The sequence below is a fragment of the Malania oleifera genome, chromosome 12 (assembly GCF_029873635.1).
Source record: "Malania oleifera isolate guangnan ecotype guangnan chromosome 12, ASM2987363v1, whole genome shotgun sequence".
Lineage (NCBI taxonomy): Eukaryota > Viridiplantae > Streptophyta > Magnoliopsida > Santalales > Ximeniaceae > Malania > Malania oleifera.
Window position 1 is genome coordinate 87,409,589 of NC_080428.1, and position 25,940 is coordinate 87,435,528.

Genomic DNA, 25,940 nt, shown 5'->3' on the forward strand with positions numbered 1-25,940 from the left:
CTTTGAGGAATATAAAATTTTAAAAAATATGACACTCTTATCTTTATGCTCACATATGACAATGCTCACAAAATATGAAAATTTTAATTTCATGCAACCCATGAGAATCTTGTGTAAAAATTTTAATTTTGTTATGAACTAAATAGAAAAATGGGTATCGTCTATACATTTTCTATATTGATATAAGACATACTAAATAAAAATATTTCACACTTAATTATCCCATTTCTATATCGTTTTAAAAAGAATCTTTAAATCTAGGAAACAAAACAATACTTTTAAGTAAAAAAATTTTAAAAAATATATTAAATAGAAAAAAATAAATATAATTAAATAGGAATTTTTTTTCCAAAAATTTATTGTTCCAAAAGTAATAAGAGAAAGAATTAATTTTTGTTTTATTACGCAGAAGATTTATTTTTCGATTTATCATTTTTTTAAAAAATATATTGAAGATTTTATTTTTCGATTTATTACGCAAAAGAATTTATTTCCTAATTTATCATTTTTTAATATATATATATATTAAATAATATATTTTTTGAGAAAATAATTTCAGAAAAATGCATTATTTAATATATATTTTAAAAAAAAAAGGATAAATCCGAAAAAACCTCAAACCTTAAGCATCAATATCAGCTTTGGCATTCTTGTCACGGCAACATTCTTCTGTTAAATCAAATTTATTGCTTAATTTACTATTCAAATAATCAGCAAGGGAGAGCTCAAACCCCATGTAAGATATGACCCATTGCCCGCGAAAGCGATCCTTGCCTTGTCGGATGTTGGCGGTGTGTCAATCTTCAACTTCCCTATCGTGGTCAGGCACACAGAGAATTGACCCCGCTCTCTGTGAATCATTCGAACCTGATCGTTTTGGAGCCAGCTTTGGCAATGGCGGGTCAGCATTCAGGACAGAGGAGGTGGTGTAGGTGCGGCCTTTGTAGATAACCGGCTATTGTAGATAACCCCTCGTAGAGTACAATGGTTTCTACTCAAAAGGGAATATAATCCTCACTTGTGTTAAATGCAATCCATAGCTCGCTAGCTTCCTTCCTTCTTTCAATCTTCTGTTAGACTCAGCCCTATACATCTCTCTGTTGTTTGTTGATGTTGCGCGTCGCCGATCATTCAGAAAATTCGCAAGTTTCTTTTTTTTGGTTCTTTTTTCTCCCAATATTGCCGAATCAATTAATGAAGATGAGGGTCGGTCAACCAGAAACACTCAACCGTGACGGCCATTCAATTTGATGATTCATAATCCGCCACTTTTTAGTTTTCAATCTTCAATCGAACCCCTCTCGAGCCATGGGCACAATGAGAACAGATGGAAACATATAGGGAGTGGCCCCAAATAGAACAGAGACAGAGGACAGCTTTCAATTATAATTTAAAATCAACCAAGGCTACTTTGTATGGGGAACGTCCTGCACAGGTACGCATTAACGCCCTTCTCTTTCACTCCATTAATTACTGCTTTCATTCATCTTCATCTTTATTGGCCCTTCACGAGTCGGTTGGACCTCCTTTATTATTGTTGTCTACTCCCCTCCCCCCTCCCCTTTGTTTTCCCTCCGGCATCTTTCTAATCAAGCCCAGCGGATCCATTAAGATGAGTGCTTGACTGTGCTTCTGGCCTTCTTCCTCGATCTAGTTGGTTACCTTGTAGTTGCGCGCATTCTGTAGATTTTCCTGTATATGTTCAAGCAAGTAGGTATTCATGAACATGGATGGTGGGTGGATTCTTCTCAAAAACTCTAAATTCATACTTTTACTAAACTTTCGGCCGTGAACGCGTCCTAAGATCTTTCCCTCGAATTGATCTGTGGGCTTAATTTCAAATTGGGTTTCAAACGGAGAGCTTTCAGGGGTCAAAACGATTGTGTTTGCTTGTAAGTTTAGAAAATGGTGTTCCCTTTTTTTCGTTTTCTTTTTTTCTGGTGAACTGATGAATATACGTTTGGGACATGGTTTCTTTTTAAATTATTTTTTTTAGGGGAAATAAACAATGCTAATTTATGTTTTATTTTATGTGTGTGTGTTGCCGCCGGGGGGGGGGGGGGGGGGGGGCGCGATATCCTTTTTTCTGCTAATGATTGTTTGAGAGAAGGGGAGGGGGGTGTGGAAATTCTACTAATTATGTTCGATTTCTTATGCGTGCATGTAAGCACGGAGAATACTTTTATTAATTTCGTTCGGTGGTGGTGGTTGGGGGGAGGGGGGAGGGGGAGTGGCGGACTGTACTAATATATGGTTGATTTTATGCATGCATGCATGTAAGTATGGGGATATGGTTTTTTTTTTTTTTCTAATAATTTTTTAGAGGAAAGAGTGTGTACTGATTCATTTTGATCTTATGCATATATAAGTGCAGGATATAGTTTTTCTTTCAATGATTTTTTGGATAATAACTGTTCTAATTTATGGTTTTCAAGGGTGCCTATGTCATCCCTTGATCTCATGCATGTATGCGTGCAATATGGTTTTTTTAGGCGAAAAAAGGGTACTAATTTATGTTTTGCAGGGGGCTGAGGGATGGGTACCAGAGAAATCAAATCACCAGAAGATCTGCCCAAGACCCCAGCAGCTAACCTGGATGGGAGTTCTGAGTCGTTTCGGAGAAAGAAGCTTGGTATCTACTTCATTGAGTCTGATGATGTGCGGACAGCATTTGGAGGTGGCTATAGTGGAGGAACTACACCAGTAAATATCCATGGCAAACCAATTACCGATCTGTCCAGGACTGGCGGTTGGATTGCTGCTTTCTTCATCTTTGGTAACACTGCCTTGTTCTTTTATGCATTATTGGAAATTTTGTCTCTCTGCTTTGAAGCTTATGCTCATATGCAAAATATTATCAGTGTTTGAAAGCATAGAGTTTGTGCCTTAGATTTAGATTTGGATGAAGCACAATAGAAATTTGTATTTTCTTTGGATTCAACCAATTCATGCTCCTAAATGCAGCATAAATTCTATATTTAAACCAAACGATATGCATGATAATGCAAATTATTGTGAAAATATTTAATTGAAATTCCGGTTCTTACTCCATTGAGGATGATATCTGGGTAGATTAGGTTGTGTTAAGTTGTGTTCAGCTAATAGCTGGCAGTGTCTCTGTTATTGTTCTATGGTGCATTAGCTCTTTTTGTTGGCCAATGAAAATATGAATTGTAAATAAAAAATTCATTAAATTCCAAAATGAAGAAAGTGTGCAATTCATAATTTACTCAAAATTTTCACTTGGTTTTGTTTCCACCTAAGCCTTTTGGGTTATGCCTGTTAACCCGCAAGCTTGACTTTGGGATTGTTCAGGGAATGAGATGGCAGAGAGAATGGCTTATTTTGGCTTATCTGTCAACATGGTAGTCTTTATGTTCAATGTCATGCACCGACCATTTACCAGTTCAGCAAATGCCGTTAACAATTTCCTAGGGATATCCCAGGCATCCTCTGTGCTTGGTGGTTTTATAGCTGATGCTTATCTTGGCCGATACTGGACAATAGCAATTTTTACTACAATATATCTTGCGGTGAGTTTTCTTTTCTGAATTACATACAAACATGATATCATATCAAGAGTTTATGAATGTGTTTTCTCTGTATTTATCTGTTTATCATTCATGACAAGTAGATTTTGTTTAGTGCCTTTGCTGTCTTCTTTGATGGAGTTCTAGTTTTGATTTGTGTGTGCATCTTCCTTTCCTTCAATTAGAATTGCAGGAATGTGCTCTTTATGACTGAATGTTTTCCTTATCTCTTCTGGAGGGCTTGACAGGAATAACATTATGTGGAACAATGAATGTGTTGGTGCCAAACCAAGATCAGTGTGATAAGCTGTCCCTGCTTTTGGGAAATTGTGAGCCTGCAAAACCATGGCAGATGCTGTACCTTTATACGGTCCTTTACATAACTGGCTTTGGAGCTGCAGGTATTAGGCCCTGTGTTTCTTCTTTTGGGGCCGATCAGTTTGACGAAAGAAGCAGGGATTACAAGGCTCACTTGGATAGGTTTTTCAACTTTTTTTATTTGTCAGTCACAATTGGGGCAATTGTGGCCTTCACTGCAGTTGTCTACATTCAAAGGCAATACGGATGGGGACCTGCATTTGGGGCTTTGGCCATAGCAATGGGCATATCAAACACAATCTTCTTCATTGGTACTCCTTTGTACAGGCACAGGTTGCCAGGAGGCAGCCCCCTCACCCGTGTTGCCCAAGTCCTGATTGCGGCTTTTCGGAAGAGACATGCCTCGTTCTCTAGCAGTGAGCTAGTGGGCCTGTATGAGGTTCCAGGCAAAAGATCCGCCATAAAGGGCAGTGGGAAGATAGCTCACACCAATGATTTTAGGTATGGGATTTTTTCTCTCCACTTTTCTATATTCATATCCATGGAAGTTTTCTTACTGAAGCAGATGGCTAGATATATTTAATTTTCAGTTGGCTTAAGCACTAGGAAACATGGTGAACTAGCCTTAATAGAGAAATAAACAATGCACATGGCCTGGGCCTGTGCTAAACCATCCATTAGACAATCGGAAGGAAAAAACTACCAATAGGTGTTTCTTAAAAGATTTTAACTTCTATTATTATGAATGGAAGATCCTTCTCTTCACGTTTTTTTTTTTTTTTGGTGGGTGGAAGGGTTTTCCTGAATGAATTGTTAATGCCCAGATATGTCTGTTGGCATATGATTGTTTTGAGTTTTTTGGCTCTGTAGATGTCTTGACAAAGCTGCCCTGCAACTGAAGGGAGAGGGTGTCAATCCAAGTCCTTGGAGGCTTTGCACTGTGACCCAAGTAGAAGAAGTCAAGATCCTATTGAAACTCATCCCAATCCCAGCCTGCACAATAACGCTTAGTCTGATCTTAACTGAGTTCCTTACCCTATCAGTTCAGCAGGCATATACCCTGAACACCAGCATAGGTCATTTGAAACTCCCTGTCACTTGCATGCCTGTCTTCCCTGGTCTCAGCATATTTCTCATACTCTCTCTCTACTACCTCATCTTTGTCCCACTGTTTCGATGCATCACGGGGCATCCCCACGGGGCCTCTCAACTTCAAAGGGTGGGCATTGGTTTGGCTGTTTCAATCCTGTCCGTGGCATGGGCTGGCATTTTTGAGAGGTACAGAAGAAACTATGCACTAGAGCACGGGTATGAGGCTAGTTTTCTTACTCCCATGACGGAGTTGAGTGCCTACTGGCTGTTGATCCAGTACTGCTTGATTGGTATAGCTGAAGTTTTCTGCATTGTGGGACTATTGGAGTTCTTATATGAGGAGGCCCCAGATGCTATGAGGAGCATAGGGTCTGCTTATGCTGCTGTGGCTGGTGGTTTGGGTTGCTTTGCAGCCACAATATTGAACAACATTGTTAAATCCATCACGGGGAACCCAGGGGATATGAGGCCATCCTGGCTGTCCCAAAACATAAATACGGGTAAATTCGATTATTTTTATTGGTTGCTTATGGTTCTGAGTTTGATCAATTTCTGTGGGTTTCTGTATTCAGCGCACAGGTACAAGTACAGGAAAGAGCAAGGGTTTGAAATAGGGAAAGAAGTTGCAACCAACCAAATTACCAACCCATCAGTGAATAGTTAAATTTGGGATTGGATGTGTAATTTCTTTCCCATGTCAGCTAGCCATGTGTGAAACATAAACTAGGAACTTTGTACTTGATGAATGTCATGCATTGATCAGCGGTGCCAATGTTACATAGATATGTGGAAGTATTTTTATGGTTTTGGGAACCTTTTGATATGGATTGATTTTGTGCGTCTTCCCTGTTATATTACACCGAGTCTTTATTTAATCATGGCCAAACAAGGGCTACTGCCCAGTGCCCAAAATTTGAGACAAAAATAAGCTAAATTGGAAGACTGCAAGGGGGAGAGACTCCTAAATCAAAAATCCTTTTGAGGTGTGTTTTGTAAGATTCCTTTTTCGGTAAAAACTGGACCAGATTTAAAAGAATTGGAACAGATTTTGCTCGGGCAATGACTGTTATTATAAGTAAATTGTGGTATCCGTCTTGTAATGCACATTATTTGGTTTCATATGAACTTTTAGAGCTAATTGTTTAAGAAACTAAACATCTAATGTAAAATCTACGCACACATGCACAGGTATCTTATAGAAAGCTACAGTTGATTCTTGGGTCTTAGTTTAAAACTTGAACAAGAAATCCAAAATGTTAAAGAATAAAATCAATCGTATCCCTCTGTTCAACTTTGTTGGAGCTTGGCAGGGCTGAGGCAGTAAACCATATAGGAAGGCAGCTATATAAAGGGAAGTTCCTCTCTATCTGGAGGCAGACCTCTTTTTTGACTTTTTGTTTTTTTAAACATCTTTTGTCCCCAGAATTCCATGCTACAACTGCCGGAGAGAAGCTCCAAGTGCCACTGAGGCCTCCCTCTATCTATCGCTGAAATCTTTGATAACACCAATTATTATTTCTCAATGATACTCACGTTCTAAATAATTGGCTAAATTCCGTGAAACCATTTCATAAGTTAATTTAATATAATTTAAATTTTATTTGCACCACATATTTCCTAAACTTATTGCCGTTTTAGAAATAAATAAATACAGGAATCATTGAGAGATTGCACAGATTTAAAATTCAAATTATTTTGTTAAGCCATTCATCAATGTGCAGTTTGTTTTCTGTGCACTAGGCTTCATTTGCCAAACAATGTCTCCCTTTTAATCTGAAACAGAACAAATTATTTAAAAACAGAAGGTTTTGGAGAGCGCTATCTCCAGCGTCAACCGCTGCAACCAAGAAAAGGCTGAGTTGATCACTACTTAAAAACAAAGCAAACGTTGCATAGCATTTGGGCTAGTTGGTCAAAATCGTGGCAGTGCTGATCGCTCGTTTGTTGGCCTGGGCTACCAGCGGTAGCACAAAACTGGCCAACTCCGCTGCTACATAAACAGTCTAAGCAACTCCCAGCTCTTCTATTAGAAACACCAAACATCAAAGGAGGAGACCCAGAAGAGGGGAAATTGAGAGTCTAGAAAAAGAAAGAATACAGAAATGGAAGCCTAATGAACCTCTATTCTTCTTTCTTTTTTTTCTTCATCCCTCCTCTCAAAATTTGATAGGTTAGATAAGCTTTCTACTACCCATTGTGTAGAACTAATTAGACCTTTTATTGTTATTATTATAATTATTAGTAGTAGAAATTAAAGCTTCAACATAGAACTCGAGCATAAAAGGCCGCACCAAATGACAATTCTGAGAATTATTTTGTAAGAAGCAAATAGGATTCCCCTTTTTCCCCCTATTGATATGTAGGTAATAATGTAATATGATTCTCAACACCAACGTGTGGCTTCCTGTACAAATAAACAACTTAAGCATTCAACCATCCAAAACCGGAGAGATGGAGAAAAATTACATGTAACTACAGATAAGTCGCTAGTGCCTGAAAACAACAATTGCTTTCCTCACCACAGAGGCTTGTTCAACACACCCTGGACTTTTATTTACAGCTGCTCCTGCCTGGAATTGGATGTCACCATATATATATTTGCTCTACTGCTTCCAAATCAAACACATGCATTTATGGGCTTTCACAGAATTCCATCTCCTGATATTCCATAAGCAGAGTAATCCAAGTGAGATATAAACAAACTCACGTAATTTATTGTTTGGGATCATCTATTTTGGGCTTAGATTTGAATTTGTGTGAATTTAGAAAAAAAATCAATACAATTTAATAATAAGTTTTGTGTGAATCCACACAAATACAGATTTCAAGGTCTGAATTTCATGCTCCCCAATAAAGGGTCAAGAAAGTTGATCAAAATTTCAGAAATAAATAACATCTATTTCTAAACACTCTCCAGGAGACGCAGATCATGAGGTTAAGTAGTCCACGCACTGGGTTTAAAAGGACAACATTAATGGTGCAAAGGAGTTCCCTCACACCCATTTCTTTGAGCCTTCTGATATACATGATTCTAAATTTTCATGAATTTTCAAGAACCACGGCACTTTTAGAATAGCTATTCAAAAAAGAGGATAATTCAGGCAATCATTAAGTGCATACCTTGCCACAGATTGGACAACTTTCACTTCTTTCCATCCATTCATATATACAACCAAGATGGAAATGGTGTGAGCATTGTGTCGTGATTTTCGGATTTTCTGGAGTATATTCTGCAAGAGATTACATCAATCAGTACCAAGACAATTTTCATGTAAAAAAAAAAACACAGTTTCTAATTTTACAGTTGCTTTTGTTTACTAGAAAAAGGTTTTATGAAAGGGCAAAAAAAAGGTCCAACCATATTGAGTAGGATGAAATGGTTTGTATTACCCATTGCTTTTCCAGCATCATAAAAACACAAAACATACCATCAAGACATGTAGGACAGACGTCTTCATCTTCAGAAGGTGGCTGTACATAAGTTATGCCATGTCCAACGTTCATGCCCAAAATCTTCTCTGAAGACTCTGAATGAAGAAGTTCGCATTCTTCTTCAGACTCAACTAAATTTGATTTCTTCACAGAACCCAATCGTTCGACACCAGAACTACTCACGTTTTGTCTCAGCGGTAGTGAATCTTCTTGGAAATGAGTCGTTGATTTATCACGCCTTGAGACCAAGCCATCACGTTGCAAACGAGAGTATCTCTGATCAGTATCACAAGGCACTTGTCGAGAAACAGAGTGGTATGTGTCAGTTAAGGAACTATCTGTCAATGATGTCCCAATGCCCAATGATGATAAAGAAGTAGCTCCTTGGGTGGGTAATGATAATGCCCGTCCTTCAATTCTATGAGTTATTGCAGTATACTATAAATGCAATGGCAGAAAACAAACAAAGAACACATTCAGCTCAATATCCATAATAAAACAATAGATAAGCCTAACAAGAAACAAAAAATAAAAAACAAAAAAACAAAAAAACACCAAAAGAAAAGCCGTAAGGCTGACCCACTTCCAAAAATAAAACTATATAATTCAATATGGATGCAACGACAGAAGATCCAATTACTGAACTTAGATAATATCATTATATTTTTACCAACATTACAATTTCCTACACAATAATTTCATCAACCTAATTTATCTATTTTTTAAAATAATCACACATTATAATTGAAGATTTTAAGAAAATAATCACATTATAATTGAAGATTTTAAGTGTCATGTCTGTCATAACGCTCTTACTGATTTGATCGTCTTTATAGTGTTTTTTGAAATATAGAACTAATTTTTTGGCTATTTCCACCCTTAACCGGTCAAACCAAGACATCAAACACGTACAAGTATAAGAAAAGAAGCCAGAAAGTGCTGAGAGGACAATGTAGTTTAAATTGTCTTGTCTGCCTTGCAAAATCTACCTTTGAGCCATAATTTATATGACTTAAAACTGTCTGATTTGCATTCTTTTCTAAACTTAGCTTAACAATTTCTATAGCATATAATAAAGTAAACTGGATCATGAAAAAAGTCCTTGGAAGTGGAACTCATTCAATGCTAAAATTTTTTGTTTAGCAAAAGCGTATAATCCCCAGGTTTTTTTTTTTTTTTTTTTTTTTAACAATAAATGGAAATGATAGATGAGTAGAAGTAAACACTTCCGAAAACCCAATGGAACTGTTTCCAATAATGAATATACAATATAATAAATAACTAACAGGAGATATAGATATTCAACTTTTGTCTTTCGTCTAACAAGTGAGAGGCTAACAAAGTCCAAGATTTGAGAATCCTAAAGAGGCTGGATTCCACTAGTCTCTTCTATGATACATGCTTCAAAGGAATGGAGCCAAAATGAGAATGGTATTAAAAGCTAAAAGATGGCAATGCTAGGGTCGTTTTGTATCACTATTAACAACTATGTAAACAAAAACAACGAAATGATTGTATGGAATTGGGAGTGGTGCAGCAATGATTGTGGCAAATTGGGGTTACAACAGTAGTTGTGAGGCTGAACTGTCCATTTCTTCCAACATGATACATTGATAATGACTCATTGTAGGTGTTACAAAAAGGACTCATCATTCACATACGTGAGAGACCATTTTCATGAATGGATCATTTGTTTACACCCCTCTTATATATAGACCAAATGTAGGATGGAAATAAGCAATAATCATTCATTGCCATTCCAACAAACAAAACAGAACTGAAAGAATAAACATTTAAATCAATGATGGTGCAGTAAGCCAGTAATGGCAAAAGTTTTGCACGATGGAGACATAGGGAAAGTGGTCACAGGATAATGGTGGAGGCAGTAGTAAATTGGCATCATAGGGAAAGCATTCACAATAAAGAGTAACAGTGCAATAGCAATCATGGTTTTGGTACCGCATCACTAGCAATGATGATCAGCGTTTTGAAAGGCGTTTTGAGGCGCACCTCGGTGCGTTCTGGGACAAAAACGCCTCAAGGCATATGTGTAAAGGCATAAATCCAAGAAAGCGTTTGCCTCAGCCAACAAAGCGTACGCCTCAGCCAAAAAACCACACTTTTTTATGCCTCATAAGCAAGGCGTACGCCCATGGTTTTAAATAACAGCCGATACGTAACGGAAATCGGAGACTCCGAAACCGATACGGGCCGATAATGCGGTTTGGAAAAAATTCACAGCCGTTACGGAGACGTAACGGCCGATACCCCAACGTTACACGTCGTAACGGTCCGTTACGGACCGTTACATGGCTAACAAGTCGCGGATTCGCTGAAGGCTTTCTGCTGCAGGCAGCAGCGCTACTTTCCCCCTCTCCCCAGTCCCCACACCCATCTGCCATTCAAAGGGTAAAATGGAAAGTTAAAAACTGACCTTGAAAATTTGTTGGTCGAAGCAATAAGAAGGCTTCGAAGCCTGAGAGTGAGCACATCGAGCAGATCAACTTATCTTCGCACTTCGCAGCCTTCCAGGACTCAGGAATTACAGACTTGCAGTTGCAGCAGCTTGGCGAGTCACCGGCAACAGGTCTGCAACAACTCCGCCGCCCCTGTAAGTTGCCGATAACCCGTCGGCACCTTCCTTCGCCAGTCGTCGCAGTCGCCACCAACCAGCCTCTCGATTTCAGCTTCGGAGCTTGGAGTCATCGCTACTTTGTGCTTCGCAGCCTTCGCTCCTTCGAGGCTCCTCCGAGTTCCCTCGAATCCCTCCCCTCTCTCGGTCTGACTCGACTCCCAGCGTATGAGACACTCAACACTCAACACCCACGGCACTTATCATTATGTTTTTTTTTTTTAAATTATATTTTGTTGTAAAATAGGTTTGTTAAATTGAATTAAAAAAAAAAGTAATTTAATAGAGTAAAAAATTAGAAATCATTAATAATTATGTAAAATAAAATTTTCTTAATTTATAAATATTTTAATTGTATTATATTTTTTGAAAGATAATTATGAAAATTAATCCATGACATAGCAAGCAATTATTAATAGTATATAATTAATATTTTTTAAGGTTAGTAAGTAATTAATATTTACCAATAATAATTGAAGCCTTTTTTATAATAATATTTGAATATCTACTACTGCATTCACCATCGTAAACAAAGCATTAAAATAATGTATGTACACAAGACATCCATGTGATGGCATTTTATATTATCTAGGCTTAATTGAGCTCTATTTTTCACCATTCTTAAAGAATTCCAAGGAATACTCTGCACAATTATAATAATATTTAGTCTTAGGATTTGCCAAACTTATAGAAATAAAATTAATTCATGGCCCCAATTGGCTAACATACAATTTATGTCAGCAGGACAAAGTGGTCATTTTGATAAAGAAGATATCATATTCACTCCCATCTATTGAAAAAATATTAAATAATATTCATATTATAAAAGAAAAAAAAATTAAATAACATCTGTCACCCATTTTATGTTACATGTGTATCTACTTGCCATTTCTTGAGTAGGGTGACCCTGTTTATTAATATATTTTAAGTTTTAAAACATCATTTTGATCTTAAATTTAAAATTAGGTAAAATAAATGTTTACATCTATTTTTTGTTTTTAGTTATCAAATAAAGTAAAAATTGATAACTTAATAAAAAAAAAATTAACCTAATAGTTAATACATTAACAAATCTGATTTTTACTAATTACTACTGGAATTTGTAGAAAAATTTAATTTTAATCCATATACTGAGAAAATGCTTAAAAAATTAAATAGTCAATTTGTAATGTATGGATCTCTATTTGTGATGCTGTGATGTATATGAAAGTAGTGCAAAAGTCTTTTTTACCTTTAAAATTACAATGTTAATTTCTTATAGTTATAAATGAAAATAAAATTAAGCTATAAAAAATAATGAAAATATCTTTTTAAAGATAAAGGAATATATTTTTTTTGTAATAAAATATATAATATTTTATAATTTTGTTTATTTAAATATAAAAATAATAAACATTACTTATTATTTTTAATCAAATATTATACTTTATTTTTACGTAATAAGTATTTAAAATTAGGACTATTTAGTACTTATTATTTAATATTTACTAAATTACTAATTATATTATTCCTGCCATTGTAGAAAGGTTGTAACTTTGTATTTTCTTTATGTTTTGTGTAGAGATCATCAAATTAAGTCTATCAATATGTCACGTGATAGAGGAAATGAAAACTTACCTAGTGAGGATATTGGATGATATTTTGGTACTACAGTGGACGGTAATAGACATGTTATTATGTGTAAGTTATGTGGGAAGATAATCAAAGGGGGCATTACACGCTTGAAACAACACTTGGCACATAAAAAGGGTCAAGTAGCTGGATGCTCAAATGTGACCACACAAGTAAGAGAACAAATGATGAAACATCTACAACAGTATGCTGAGAAGAAGAGAGATAAACAAAAAAGGCAAGAAGAAGCAGAAGCCCAAATTAGAGGAGATTTTGAGAATTTGAGAGATGAACAAGACTTGGAAGAAGAAAGTATGAGATTTGCTCGACAATAAAGCATACGATCACAACAACAATGGGAAGAGAGAAAGATTTCGAGCACAAACAACTAGAAAGGGTAATATTTATAAAGAGAGAGGTAGCTCTAGCAATGGTGCTACCAGTGGTTTCAATAGAGCAAGAGCTCGATCTTATAGTGGTCGAGAAGCTGGAGGTAGTGGATGACAATGGATCAATCCTGATGCCCCCAAAGTTAGACTAAAGACAATGGATCCTATTTTAGAAAGAAGCAAGAGTGCGAAACAACCAAAAATCAACACAAAGTTACTGAAAGGTTTAAGAAGTAAATTAGAAAAAGCAGTTGGAAAATTCCTAATTTATAATCGGATTCCAGCGAATGTAACTGACTCTCCATTTATGCAGCCTATGCTTGATATTGCTGCAGAGGTTGGAAAGGGGGTGAAGGGTTCATCACCCTATGAGATATCTTAAATTTATTTGGAGCAAGAGTATCAAGAAATGAAAAATTATATAGCTTCTTTTGCTGGAATTTGGAAGGAGAGAGGAGTAACACTTATGTGTGATGGTTGGTCAGGACAAACTATAAAACACATTATAAACTTTTTAGTTTATTGCGATAGAGGCACCGTGTTTCATAAATCAGTTGATGCCTCTGATGTGCCAAGCAGAACAGCTGAATATTATTTCAGGTAATATTCTAATTTTAATTTTATATACAAATAGTATTATGGACTTGCATGTTTTTAATTAAATAATAGTAATTATTGAATTTATAATTTCATTTCAGATTAATGGACGAGGTGGTTGAAGAAATTGGAGAGGAGAATGTTGTCCAAGTAGTGATTGATAATGAAGCTGCAATGAAGGCAGGAGGAAAATTATTAATGCAGAAGAGACCCAATCTCCATTGGACAGCATGTGCAACTCATTGCATAGACCTTATTCTTGAAAATATTGGTAAGAAAAGTAACGTGAAGAAGGTCTTAGAAGATGCAAGAACAATAACCTCATTTATTTACAACCACACATGGACAGTGAATTTCATGAAAAAATTCACAAATAATAGAGAGTTACTTCGCCCTGCCATCACTCGATTTGCCACAAATTTCATTACTTTGAAGACTATTGTCAGGCATAAATAAGCACTAAGGGAAATGTTTACATCTGATGCTTGGAAAAACTCAAGGTTTGGAATGACAAAATCAGGCCCAGCATATGATTCAAAGAAAATTATCTTAGGCAAAGAGTTTTGGCAAAAGGCCTCTAATATAATTAAAGTGCAAGAACCATTGGTGAAAGTTCTTAAATTGGTTGATGATGATAAAAAACCAACCATAGGCTTCATATACGAGGCAATTGATAGGGCGAAGTTGGCCATTCAAAAAGATTGCCAGTTTTACAAAGACTATTGGAAAATGATTGACAACCGGTGGAGTTTTCATTGCACCAAGATTTGCACGCTGCTGGTAAGTGTAAATCAAATATAATTTTTTATTATTTTAACTTTTAAATTATGCATAGTTGCATTAGAAAACTATTAATTAATATGTTCCTAAATTTAATTGTAGGGTATTTTTTGAACCTACAATTTCTTTATGGTGCCCCACCCTCTCCTGAAGTTGCTAGAGAAGTCATGGATGGAGTTAAAAAAGTAATAACTAAGTTGGTACCTGATATAGATACTCAAATTCGGGCTATTAATCAAGTATTGATTCCATTAAATTGAATAATGAATTGTTCTAGTATTCTGTAATACTTTCAAGAATAATTATTAATACATATAATTAATTATATTTCACAATCATCATTTTTTAATTGTTACTATATCGAGATAGGCAGGAGACTTTTGGAACCCCATTGGCTCAAAGGACAGTGAAACAAACAAATCCTGGTAAATATGGCTATATAGCTAAATAATGGAGAATGACTCTATTTTCTCTCTTTATGTTCAAATTTGACTATTGAAATATACGTTATACTAACATAAAACTCTTTTTAATTATTCATGCAGCTGAATGGTGGATTCATTACGGCTTGTGTGCTCCTGAGCTCCAAAGAATAGCAATTAGAGTTCTTAACCAGACCACATCAGCTTCGAACTGTAAGCGTAATTGGAGCACCTTTAGCCTCATCCATACGAAAACAAGAAATAGATTAAAGTACATGAGACTACAAAAACTTGTTTTTGTACATTATAACATGAGGTTAAAGTTAAGACGTACAATGAGAAGAAGCCAACGAGAAATTGAAGAGGGTTTCAATCCTATCAATTTGGACTATATTTTCGAAAAAGATGATCCTTTAAGTCAATGGTTAAAGGAGAGAGAGACACCACTACTCGACGGTCAGGACAATTCAAATTGGTTAAATGAAGAAGTTGGTGGTACTACAAAAAGAGATGATCAACCACCAATAAATGCACATGATGATTCAAGTTCAAGCCCTGAACGTACACAAAGTGATAACAATCTTGGTTTGCGCCCACCAAGTGATGATGATGGTAATAATGGTGCTGGAGCTAGGGTCGGGGGGGGTGGCAGTGGTGGTGGTGGAGGCAGCAGTGTAGAATATAATTATGGATATGACACAGGGACATCATTTGCAAGGGATATATATCCTTCTGATCCTTATAGACTACATGACATACTTGGAAATTATGACTTGAGTATTCCTCCAAGGAACCAATCTTCACAACCCAAGAGAAGGAGTGCTCGTGGTGACCCTAGTGATTCTACTGAAGATTCATATGGTGTGGTTCGTAGTTTTGGCAACTTTGGTTTAGATGGTTCATCATCTCAATCATATGGATCTCATCCAGCATATCCACATTATGCATCTCGTGACTCACATTTTTATCCCAATGGATCAGGAATCTCAGGATCTAGTGAGTCTTCTTCTACACACTACCCAAAGCCAGCCCCTGCCCCAACTTATAGACATTAGTCAGGAGAATTTTCATCACCAATACATTTTCAAGAGCAACAACGAAATGACGCAAACTTGGGTTCATTCAACTATGTATTTCCACAAAGATGGGGAGATAATTTCCCATCCCAATCTCAAGATACAAATGCAAATTATGAAGACCCTCCACGTCATTCTTTTTGATGGTGACATGTGTTATGTTATAAATTTGTAATATTGTATTCATGTATTTTCAACTATTTATTGATATTTGATATTAATCACTTTTTAAATTCATGTATGTGTAATGTGTAAATTGAGTATTGACTCTATTGAGTCTATTGAGTATTGATTCATTTTTAGTAATTTTATGACTTTAATTAATTAATTATTACATTTCTACATCTTTTTACTCATTAAAGTAATATAAACTATAAAAAAATATGCTTTTGTTTTTAAACAGCGCACTAAAATTAATATAAAAATCATAATGCCTATTAAAAAGCATTTGTAGGTTGAATGAAAGCCTTCAAAATTTATTAAAAATCATGTATTAATGGATTTCATGCTTATTTTTCAATTTTGGCATGGTTGTGCATGCATGAAAAAAATTCATGACCGTTACGCCCGCTTCCCGTTACGTAACACCCGTGTCTCCCGCGACCGCTACACAACGTTACCCGCGACTGCGATTTCAAACCATGCGTACACCTTTCAGTCTCCCACAAGCTTCTTCTCCTCTGCTTTGTCGCCAAAGCCTGACAACGCCTTCACTCTCTCTTCGAAGCCTGGACAAAGCCCGGCGAAGCCTTTGCTCTCTCTTTTGAAGACTCGACGAAGCCGATGAAGCTCAGCGAACCCTATGCTCTCTCTTTCGAAGCCTAGACAAATCTCGACGAAGCCTCTCTCTCTCTCTCTCTCTCTCTCTCAGTATCTGTGTTGGAATTGGTATATTCCCAAGAGAGGGGGTAAATTGGGTATTTAAAAATTTCTCCTCCTAGGTTTATCCAAATCAGCTGTATTACGCAACTTAGGGTCTATCTATGCAATTATAAACCCAATCATTCACAATAATAAAACACAAACATTCAAGTGCTGAAATTTAAATTGCAGAAATTAAAACTGACACCAGATATGTTATTAGGGTTCGGCCAATACTACCTACGTCCCCGCCTCAGGCTCACAAGTAAGAGGATTCCACTAATGCTCGCTTACCGGATAGAGCGACACCAAATACAACACCAGGTCAAATTACCAAGGCTGACCTCAACATTTACAACCGATCCTTACAGGCCAGATCAACGCCCCTCAGACCACACTTGGAATACAATCAGATAATATAAAATTTGTGTAAAATCAAGATACTTCTTACACTAAGCAGACATGTACCACAGTAAACACAATACAACCAATGCACTCAAATATGATAAGAGTTAATGCTCAAGTAAGTATATCAAATATATCTCTCAATCAAATAATGCGTGTGTGTATATATATATATATGAGAGTGAGACCTTTGATTCAATATAATATATTCAATAAATGAATAATCAAAGGTGCTTTATAAAACCCTAAGCAAATATCTCAAAATATTTTATCAAATATCCAGCACAATAGATATTAGGGTTTAAGCTTGCAAAAATATTTTTATCAAGAACACAAAGCAAGCTTTTGAACCTTGCAATAAGGATTCCAAGATTCACAAGTAAGGAGGAGTTCTTCCCGAATAATATTTATCAATAAAATATAATGGGAAAAACTTTAGCTTACTCTCAAAAATCAAGATCAAACAATGCATGTATGTGAGAGTAGTTAGCTTAATCAGAATGTACAAATGCCCAGAAGATATAAGTGTTCACTCAATCCTCAAGTTGCAATAACTTTGCAAATGAAGATGAAGAACACAATGCACTCTTTCTAAAATATGTAATCAATGAAGTATGAAAAAGAGTTTTAACAATGAGCTTATGAAAATGTGGGAGTACGAAAGATTTTAGCACAATAAAATTTTCAGAGGATTTTTGGCTAATCACTTTGCTAATGTCTTGCTAATTATAACAAATGAAGGGGTATATATAGAGTTGGGCAAAAATATAACCGTTGGAGACATCAAGGGTATTTTGAAAATTGTTTAATTGAGTTTAATGAAAATTAACCTTGATTTACTGTGAAAAAAATTTTACCAACCCAAGAGGTTTCGGTTGACCATATTTGAGGTTTGGTCGACCGTGGCCATTTTGAACGGGAGATATCGTCGACCGTATCAAGGCGATTTCAAACCCTTCGAGGTTCGGTTGACCAAGGCAAGTTCGGTTGACCATTTTCTAAGGTTTGGTCGACCAAGTCAATTTTGAACTAATGGTTCGGTTGACCAAGTTGTTGGAGGTCAGCCACATGTCAGTTCGGTCGATCGTGGAAGGCAAGTTCATTTCAGGACGGTCGACCGAGTAGTCAACATGTTGACTCTGGTAACTTCGGTCGACCGAAGCTTCTATATAGCTTCGGGTTTGGTCGACCGAAACCACTTAAAGTGTGCATTTAAGTCCTGATTTTTATTTGAAGTCACCCCTGTTCACATAATTATAACTTCTGAGTTATAGGAAATTTGTTATGAGGTGCTTGGGGACCTAAGGTCAATCTATGGCCTAAGCTTTTAAATTAAGCCCAAAAATTCGGCGTCATTCGGTCGACCGAAATCAGGTTTGGTTCCCTACGGTCCGTCTACGGTCATTACTAAGCTTTCATTCATACCATGCATGCGATGCATTATTACACAGCAAATAGAAAAACTAAATGCAATACAAATGAAATTTAAATATCTTCAATCTTCTTTACTCTTGTGACTTCCTTGGAATGCGCCAAATGATGTACATGTTCTTCAAGTTTCTTATGGCTTCCATTTTTAGTCTCCTTATGTGTGTGTTCTGAAATGTTACCTATTTAATCACTAAATACACACATAAGACACTGGTAATTTGTTAGCATCAAAACAGAGATCGGACTCAAAAAGTCAACAATCTGCTCTCTCTCTCTTTCAGCATCTAGTCTCTCTCTCTTTCGAAGTCTCACGTGTCTGAGTTCTTTATTGGTCTCTCACGTTTTTGTTTCATATTTTAATTGTTTAAATTAAATCTTGTTGCACCTACTGAAATGTCTGAAGCTGATACAAGGGGGAAAAAAAAAAGATTTTGCTTGGAAATAGTAAATACATAAAATATTTTCTCCATTATTGTAACATTTTTCTCATTTTAATACTATATATACAATTTTTTATTTATTAATTATTTTAAAAATTACAGTCCCAAAAGGCTTACGCCTCACCTCGCAGAGGGTAAAACGCCTTGCCTTACGCCTTCGCCTTTTAAAACACTAATGATGATGGACACAAGATTGTGGTGGAACATACCAGTTGTAGTTGTGTCAAGGAAAAGAAAGTAGCAATGGCGTTGCTACAAGTTATGGCAACAGACTACAACAACCAAAATGGCAAGGACAAAAACGTGGTTCAGAAGAAGAGGAGAATTGCCATTTGGCAATGTTAGTGTGACTGTACAACTTGATCACTAGGATGGCCAAATTTACTGACTTGAGTATCTATAGGTACTAGGAATAGGGTGAGATGAGATGAGACTTCTAAAGCCTCAAATGATTTCACAACATCACTCATCAATGGTTTAGAAGTCTGTAGAATTTATCCAAAATAACACTAAACTTTATAAAACCTGTGGATTTCAAATGTGTGCAAAAGATGCGTTCATCCATTTTCATAGCATTGGCACAAGTACCAACAATTTTTAGGAATATGTAGGTGAAAAATAAAAACACATATTTGTTTCCATAGCCAATGTACAAGTACCACATCTCATCAAGGGGAGTCCCAGCACTAAGGCATTGCAAGATGCCTTAGTTTCATTGTTCTGTAAAAATTAATGAATGACTACAAGATTTTTCTAGCTTGTCTAATTTGGAGAAACCATGCCATAAAAGAGAGATATAAGGACAACAAACCAATATACACATCAGAAATATATTACCATGAAAATTAAACATTTGGAAGTGGCAAAGTATTAAGCTGCTACTAAAATATATTTCATACCCCATTGAGAAGCTGGTGAAAGAAGAATCTTAGGCATATGCAGTGCCTATAAATTGAATTACTCGGATAAGCATATTCATCAAATTCGTCCCCGCATGGACAGCAGCAAAGGGAACCCATTTTTGCTGTCCCAATAAATCCTGATGGATTGAGTAGCTCAAAAACTTGGAAAACACGTGCCCAATGACAAGGAGAAGAATACTTTGGATTTTCCAATAATTTGATTCTAGGAGAGCTCTTGAAGACCAGAGAGAAATTTATCAGAAACACACCAACCAACAGAATGCAAAATTGAATCCTGGCAGAGAAATAGCAATTCAAAGAATAAAGGTGAAAAAGCATTAACATAAGCAAAATGCAACAGTCTGAACTAACAAAAACATTTTTGAATTACCTGTACCAGCTTATGCACATTAATATTTAGACAACCATACATTACCTAGAATATGCATTCTAATTCCTGAATTATTTTCAGAGAATAAGCAAGGAGTTTAGCCACAAAAGAAACAAAAATCCTTGCATTTGCTTCTCTGCCAATGGAAAAAAATTTTCTTCCCAAAAGAAAACTTAATGATAAAATAGCTAAAGAAAATTTTCAGGCATTTGGAACACAATACATTTCAACAAAAAGAAATTTTCTCGAAAATTTTCAAGAGATTTTATTTTATATTTTTACCCCCCAAAAAAAAATAACACAACGTATCTCAGACCTTCAAGAGGGAATGAAAAATTGTAGAATAATTCTAACACAGCGATAGCAGGGGAAAAAAGGAAGCAGAAAACAGAAAGGCATCTTTACAAAGATTAGCTTCTCAAGTTTGCTGCATTGAGCATTCTCCATTTGAAATCTTCGATTCCAAGTAGAAACTACAATTTCCAACAAGAAATAGAAATCCTCTTAACTGCAATAGGCAACAAACAGAAATGGAATCGACAACCAAAAAAGATTCCTCTGACTTTCAACCAGAGCTAGAGAATCAGTTCGGTTTACAGTGTAAAGCATCACATCACAAGTTTTTTTTAATAAAAAAAAAACTAATCAGCAGTTGTACAACAACTTAAAACAATGAAGAATCAGAAGTCAAACAGATCAATCTCAAGCTAAGTAAGGACCTTAATTTGTGGAGACATATAACAACCGTAAGAACCCTAAAACGGAAGAATTAAGGGTCCTCACCAGTATTCCTCTCGTGGCGGTTCACGAGGGACTGTGAGGTGGAGATGATGAATTAGGGTTTTTTGAGCTAGAAATGAATCGTTCAAATCGTGCTCCAGTAAAATGAAGAGGGGAATCTTGCGAGCTCTGCTCTGGCTCGGGGTAGTGTTCCTGCGGCCTGCGAGTAGCTCTCTGCTGGTGCTGGCAGTGGTAGCAAGAGCACAAGAATTTGGGGAGCGAATGCCTCTAACGTACGCCGGGTGCCCAGGGTTCCCAGTTTGGGAACCTTCCAGCCCCGAGATAACGCGTTGGGAAAATAAACACGGTTTTGTATTGCTAAATTGATCATTGATTTTATCCCTTCCGTCTGTTGAGGCATCTGTTTTTTTTTTTTTTTTAAAGCAGTAAAAGATACGTAAATCCACACATTCCTTTCTTCTTCTTCTTCTTCTTCTTTTTTTTTTTTCTGTGCAAGTCATGACATATAATGAGAAGTATTTTTCAAATAAATAAGGCAGGTAGTGATAATGATTGATAGTGGTGATGGTGGTGGGAGACTGTGAGGTCCACTTTTTTCCTTAACCATTACTATTTTCATCAATTTTGGACACTATCTTTTAAAAAAAACAAATGAATTTATCTTCTACAACTTTGAGTTCCACTATCTAATTTAAATGACAAGCATCTTATGCACAAAATTAATATTTAAGAAAAAATTAAGTCCAATATTAGTTGAAATTTTATAGAAAAAGTTATAAGAAAGACATTGTTCAATTCTAATAAAGTCTCTTCATATTCGATTAATCAAAAAACCAGTTGAAGTTGATAACTTAAGGCTTTTTGAATTTTTTTTAGAAGAGCACATTTGTCCTTTTGTTCAAATGGTTCTTTCAAAGCCCTAAAACCTCTTTCAATATAAGGGATGAATGATTTTGATTTCAATCTTATGTCTTTATGAGCTTGGTGCTGTCAAAAATTGAATAGCGTACATGAATTGATATTCAGCTGTGATCACCTATAAGAATTCAAACAAAAATAGCTTGGAGGACACGAGATGTACTCTCCGATGCCTAAGTTAGGGATTATGAGAGGTTTAGATTGCAACAATAAGAGATAATGAGTGAGAATGAGACTTTACCTTCTCTTAGAATACCCTTTTATAGCAGTGAAGGTATGCCCTCCTTTAATTTCATATTTATGGGCACATTATTGTTTGAGTGGGGGTTATGAATAATATAAGGGTATTTATGCGGGGGTGTTAATGGTAATTTTATAACCATGACCCTTCATGAATGTGCCTATTGATTTCGGATATATCAGAACTAAACTATTAGATCTTTACTATCAAAAGTTGTTCTAGGGGTGTTATTATGTGAGTGAGTCTTAGATAAATATGGGTCCCTCTAATGAGGATGTTAATATTTAAATAATGAATTTTGTAATGATCCCAGATATATTCTTGACTATATAAGAATGGTAGATTTCAATCTTTTGAGATGTATTTTATGATATAAAAATTAAAATTAAATTGATCAAAGTAATTGATATTTTAAAAGGTTTATGAATAAATTGTAATATATGAAAAAATTTATCTCACATAGAAACTTTGGAAGGATTTCAAATGGATTTTTTATAAACTATTTCTTATCTCATTAAATAAAATCAAATTTAGAGGTTTGGAAAGAAATGGAAATGACCAAGTGGGGGAGCTTTTGTAGGTTTTACTAAGAACGAGCTTTCCACTTATATAATAACTATATAATTAATGATGGCATTCATTATACATGTATAATTGATAGAAAGTTTATGTTTTAATTAAAAAATTATTATTGTTTTTCTATATTTATCAATAAATTAAAATAATTATTTGCTTGGGAAAAAGTTTAATTAAAAAATTATTAGTGTCTTGCCGTATCTATCAATAAATTAAAATAACTATCTGCTTAGAAAAAAGTGCTCACATACACACATTAAAGATAAAATAAATTATTAACAATGTTATAAAAAACCATAAATAAAAAAATATATTTACTAGGCATCCAATAAGACGACATCCCTACACATACATGATTTATGTGAATACTTCCAATGCATTTGTGATATTGAACTATATAGTTTGATAAAATTTGAAAAAAAAAATATAAATTTTCTTGAAGCTTCAAAAATTTTAAGAACTTTTTTTAATTATTAAAAATTTTAAATCTCCTTTGAAACTTATAAAAAATACACAAATTTCTACTTACATTGGATGAAAGGATGAGACGAAAGAATAGTATAAATAAAGTCGCAAAATGAATCAAGCCGTTTACGAGCGATTTGAGGATTTAATTTAGTCAGAGTTTTTAAACTTATTCATTATATAAATGAGCAACTCTCAAACCTAATTTTGTAACTAATTTAGTAAACGAGTCAAACTTAAACATAAATGGGATAGACTCATTTCAACAGGAGAGCAAGTCGACTATAAGTTTAGTTTGAGCTTGTTTAATAGGCTTGAATTAGACTTATTTATGGGCTAATTTAATAATGTTGAATTGGGCTGATAGACTTTAGTAGAAGTGCACACAAAACCAAAACAAAAAACAAAAAGTAAATAAAATAAATAAATAAATAAAAACTTATTTTTTAAGAGTAAAAGAAAACAAAATGATAGAAACCTAAAAGGAGGTGTAAGCCACATGGGCTAAAGCCAAATTCAATGTTCAAAACTCCACTTGAGCACCCAATAAAACAAGCTTGAACATGATGTGGACTTAAGATTAAGATTGAATTTGTAAAATCAATCATAGAATTTTTTAACAATGAAGTTGGTGTGTTCATGCACAATGCAATGTGTTAGGGGGTGACAATGTAATGGAGATTTAATGGGGGAGAGAGATGTCTTTACGTGCATTCTCCATGGATTTATAATTAAATATTAACTTACTTGTGTTATGGCTTGTATAGTATTTTCTCGCTAAAATAAAAGTAGTCTCTATTATATCATTGAACATGAATGTCTATTGTCTTCCTGATCCGTCAATGTCTATATTGATACTTCATGATTATAAGTGGTTCTTGAGACTTATGTGATACTTACGTTTGCAAGTTTGAATAGGTGATTGATTATTGGTAAACTCAGTTGGGGAGAGTCTCGACGAGTGCCATGCGGCCCTTAATTGAGTCTAATATGGGGGTTCATGACACACAGCATAATCTGATAAAGGGAATCCTGTTTTTTTTCTCTAAACGGTCAGTAATCAGACAGTATTTATAAAATACGTCTCTCTCTCTCTCTCTCTCTCTCTCTCTCTCTCTCTCTCTCTCTCACGCACTAGGGATCCTAGACACAAAGCATAATCTGATAAAGGGAATCGTGTTTTTTCCTTTAAATGGTCAGTAATCGATCAGTAATTATAAAATACACACACACACACACATAAAAAGCATCTTCATTTGGGAGTTCTAAGAATATAAACACTTGAATTAGAAAATTGCAAAAGAAAATGAAGGATTCCATTGTAGGGGAAAAAATATAACATTTATTGGCTGCTTCAAATTAAGTCGGAAACAGAGACTCTCAAAGGTTGTAGTTGTAATAGTAGTGTTATGGAATGAGAAGAGGGAGAATTGGGGGGTGGACTGACTCATGACATATGAGGATTCCATTAGCTCTTAGCTCGCCCTGATCGATTGAGAAGAAGCAGAGCAGCAATAGGGACGACGGCGGCAGAGAATCCTCCACAGCAGTACCTCGTCGTCTCATCCTCAGGCCTCAGCTGCTGGTCATCATCATCGCCATCGCCGCCACCATCACCGCCACTACTACTACGCCTACTACGCACTGACTAATTACTATGAATGGGGAAGCAGTAAGACGGGGCTTGCCACTTCTCGTCTTCCAGCACTGCTCCGACTTCGAATGTCATCACATGAGCTGCCCTTCCTGTTCATCCCCCCTCCCCCCCCCCCCCCCCCCCCCCCCCCAAAACAAAAAAAAAAAAATAGAAGAATAAATCAGATAATATCTTACATTACCTTTTTATATTTTTTGTTTCTTAAAAAAGAAACTCAATTAAATTAACCAGTAATCAAATTACTACGACTAAAAGAAGAAGAAGAAGAAGAAGAAGAAGAAGAAGAATAGATGGGAATCGATGGTAGCGCACCGGTGTAGAAGAGCCAGTAGACAGGGCGGTGGGTGAGGACGTCCTCGTAGTAGGTGATGAAATCGGCCTTCTCCCACACATTGCAGAGGAAGCCGTCGATGGTGCGCTGCCCCACATACTCGGCTCCGTCCAGCCAATTGGGGCGGAGAATGCCCACCCCCATCTGCGCACTCCGACACTCCCTGGTGGAGTCCAGGGTGTAGAAGAAGGAGGTGCCGTTGTTCCACTCCAGGTCGTACAGTACGTTCCCCAGCTGCCGCTGCAATATGTTGAAGTTCCTCCCTTTCGGCCAGTCGTACCACAGGTTGTTTATCTGCACGGTTCCGTTGAAGTTCATTACCAGCAGCGCGTGGAACTGCTCCGGCCAAGCCTTGGGCGTCGGATTCGCCTCCGAATTGGATGCACCCAAGAGGGCGGAGGTGAGGAGGAGCAGATAGACGGTGGGGATCAAGAAGATGAAGGGGGTAGCGTTACTGTTTGGGGTTTGGGTCGCCATTCCTAATTAATTTGGAGATTTGCTTCGCTCGTATTTTGGGATAGGATAGGAATGGAAATGGGCGAATGGGTGGGGACTGGGGAGGGTCGGCTCTTGTAGGTTTTACGAAGAACGCGTGGCCTGGCCCCTTTCCAATTGCTGTCTGTCTTTGCCATTTTTGGAAAAAAGAAAATGAGAATGTTTTAATGAAAATTTTAACTTAATAAATATTAACCAACAAGGTGT

The 25,940-nt window shown here is 36.1% G+C and overlaps 3 protein-coding genes across 9 annotated transcripts; 1 reads left to right on the forward strand and 2 right to left on the reverse strand.

Annotated features, from left to right (window-relative positions):
- The first annotated feature begins 684 nt into the window (after positions 1-684).
- Positions 685-5,763, forward strand: LOC131145158 (protein NRT1/ PTR FAMILY 6.1). 5 transcript variants are annotated; one of them, XM_058094263.1, is made up of 5 exons: positions 685-1,435; positions 2,525-2,776; positions 3,316-3,533; positions 3,769-4,349; positions 4,719-5,763. In XM_058094263.1, exons 2-5 carry the CDS (start codon positions 2,536-2,538, stop codon positions 5,602-5,604), a joined length of 1,926 nt encoding a protein of 641 aa, XP_057950246.1. In that variant the 5' UTR covers positions 685-1,435; positions 2,525-2,535; the 3' UTR covers positions 5,605-5,763. The 5 variants fall into 5 exon arrangements, with proteins under 5 accessions (XP_057950246.1, XP_057950248.1, XP_057950247.1 ...); XM_058094264.1 differs by having other exon boundaries at positions 1,417-1,892; XM_058094262.1 differs by lacking the exon at positions 685-1,435 and adding an exon at positions 1,442-1,710.
- Positions 5,764-7,253: 1,490 nt separating this feature from the next.
- Positions 7,254-21,555, reverse strand: LOC131145160 (E3 ubiquitin-protein ligase At3g02290-like). Of its 2 annotated transcripts, none has more exons than XM_058094270.1 (5): positions 21,093-21,555; positions 19,916-20,152; positions 8,369-8,810; positions 8,061-8,170; positions 7,254-7,598 (listed from the first exon to the last, which is right to left on the reverse strand). In XM_058094270.1, exons 2-5 carry the CDS (start codon positions 20,033-20,035, stop codon positions 7,572-7,574), a joined length of 699 nt encoding a protein of 232 aa, XP_057950253.1. In that variant the 5' UTR covers positions 20,036-20,152; positions 21,093-21,555; the 3' UTR covers positions 7,254-7,571. The 2 variants fall into 2 exon arrangements, with proteins under 2 accessions (XP_057950253.1, XP_057950252.1); XM_058094269.1 differs by having other exon boundaries at positions 19,916-20,213; positions 21,093-21,549.
- A 2,989-nt stretch (positions 21,556-24,544) lies between these two features.
- Positions 24,545-25,852, reverse strand: LOC131145162 (uncharacterized protein At4g14100-like). 2 transcript variants are annotated; one of them, XM_058094273.1, is made up of 2 exons: positions 25,220-25,852; positions 24,545-24,996 (listed from the first exon to the last, which is right to left on the reverse strand). In XM_058094273.1, the coding sequence occupies exons 1-2, from the start codon at positions 25,713-25,715 to the stop codon at positions 24,899-24,901; spliced, it is 594 nt and encodes a 197-aa protein (XP_057950256.1). In that variant the 5' UTR covers positions 25,716-25,852; the 3' UTR covers positions 24,545-24,898. The 2 variants fall into 2 exon arrangements, with proteins under 2 accessions (XP_057950256.1, XP_057950257.1); XM_058094274.1 differs by lacking the exon at positions 24,545-24,996 and having other exon boundaries at positions 25,056-25,799.
- Between the last annotated feature and the right edge of the window lie 88 nt (positions 25,853-25,940).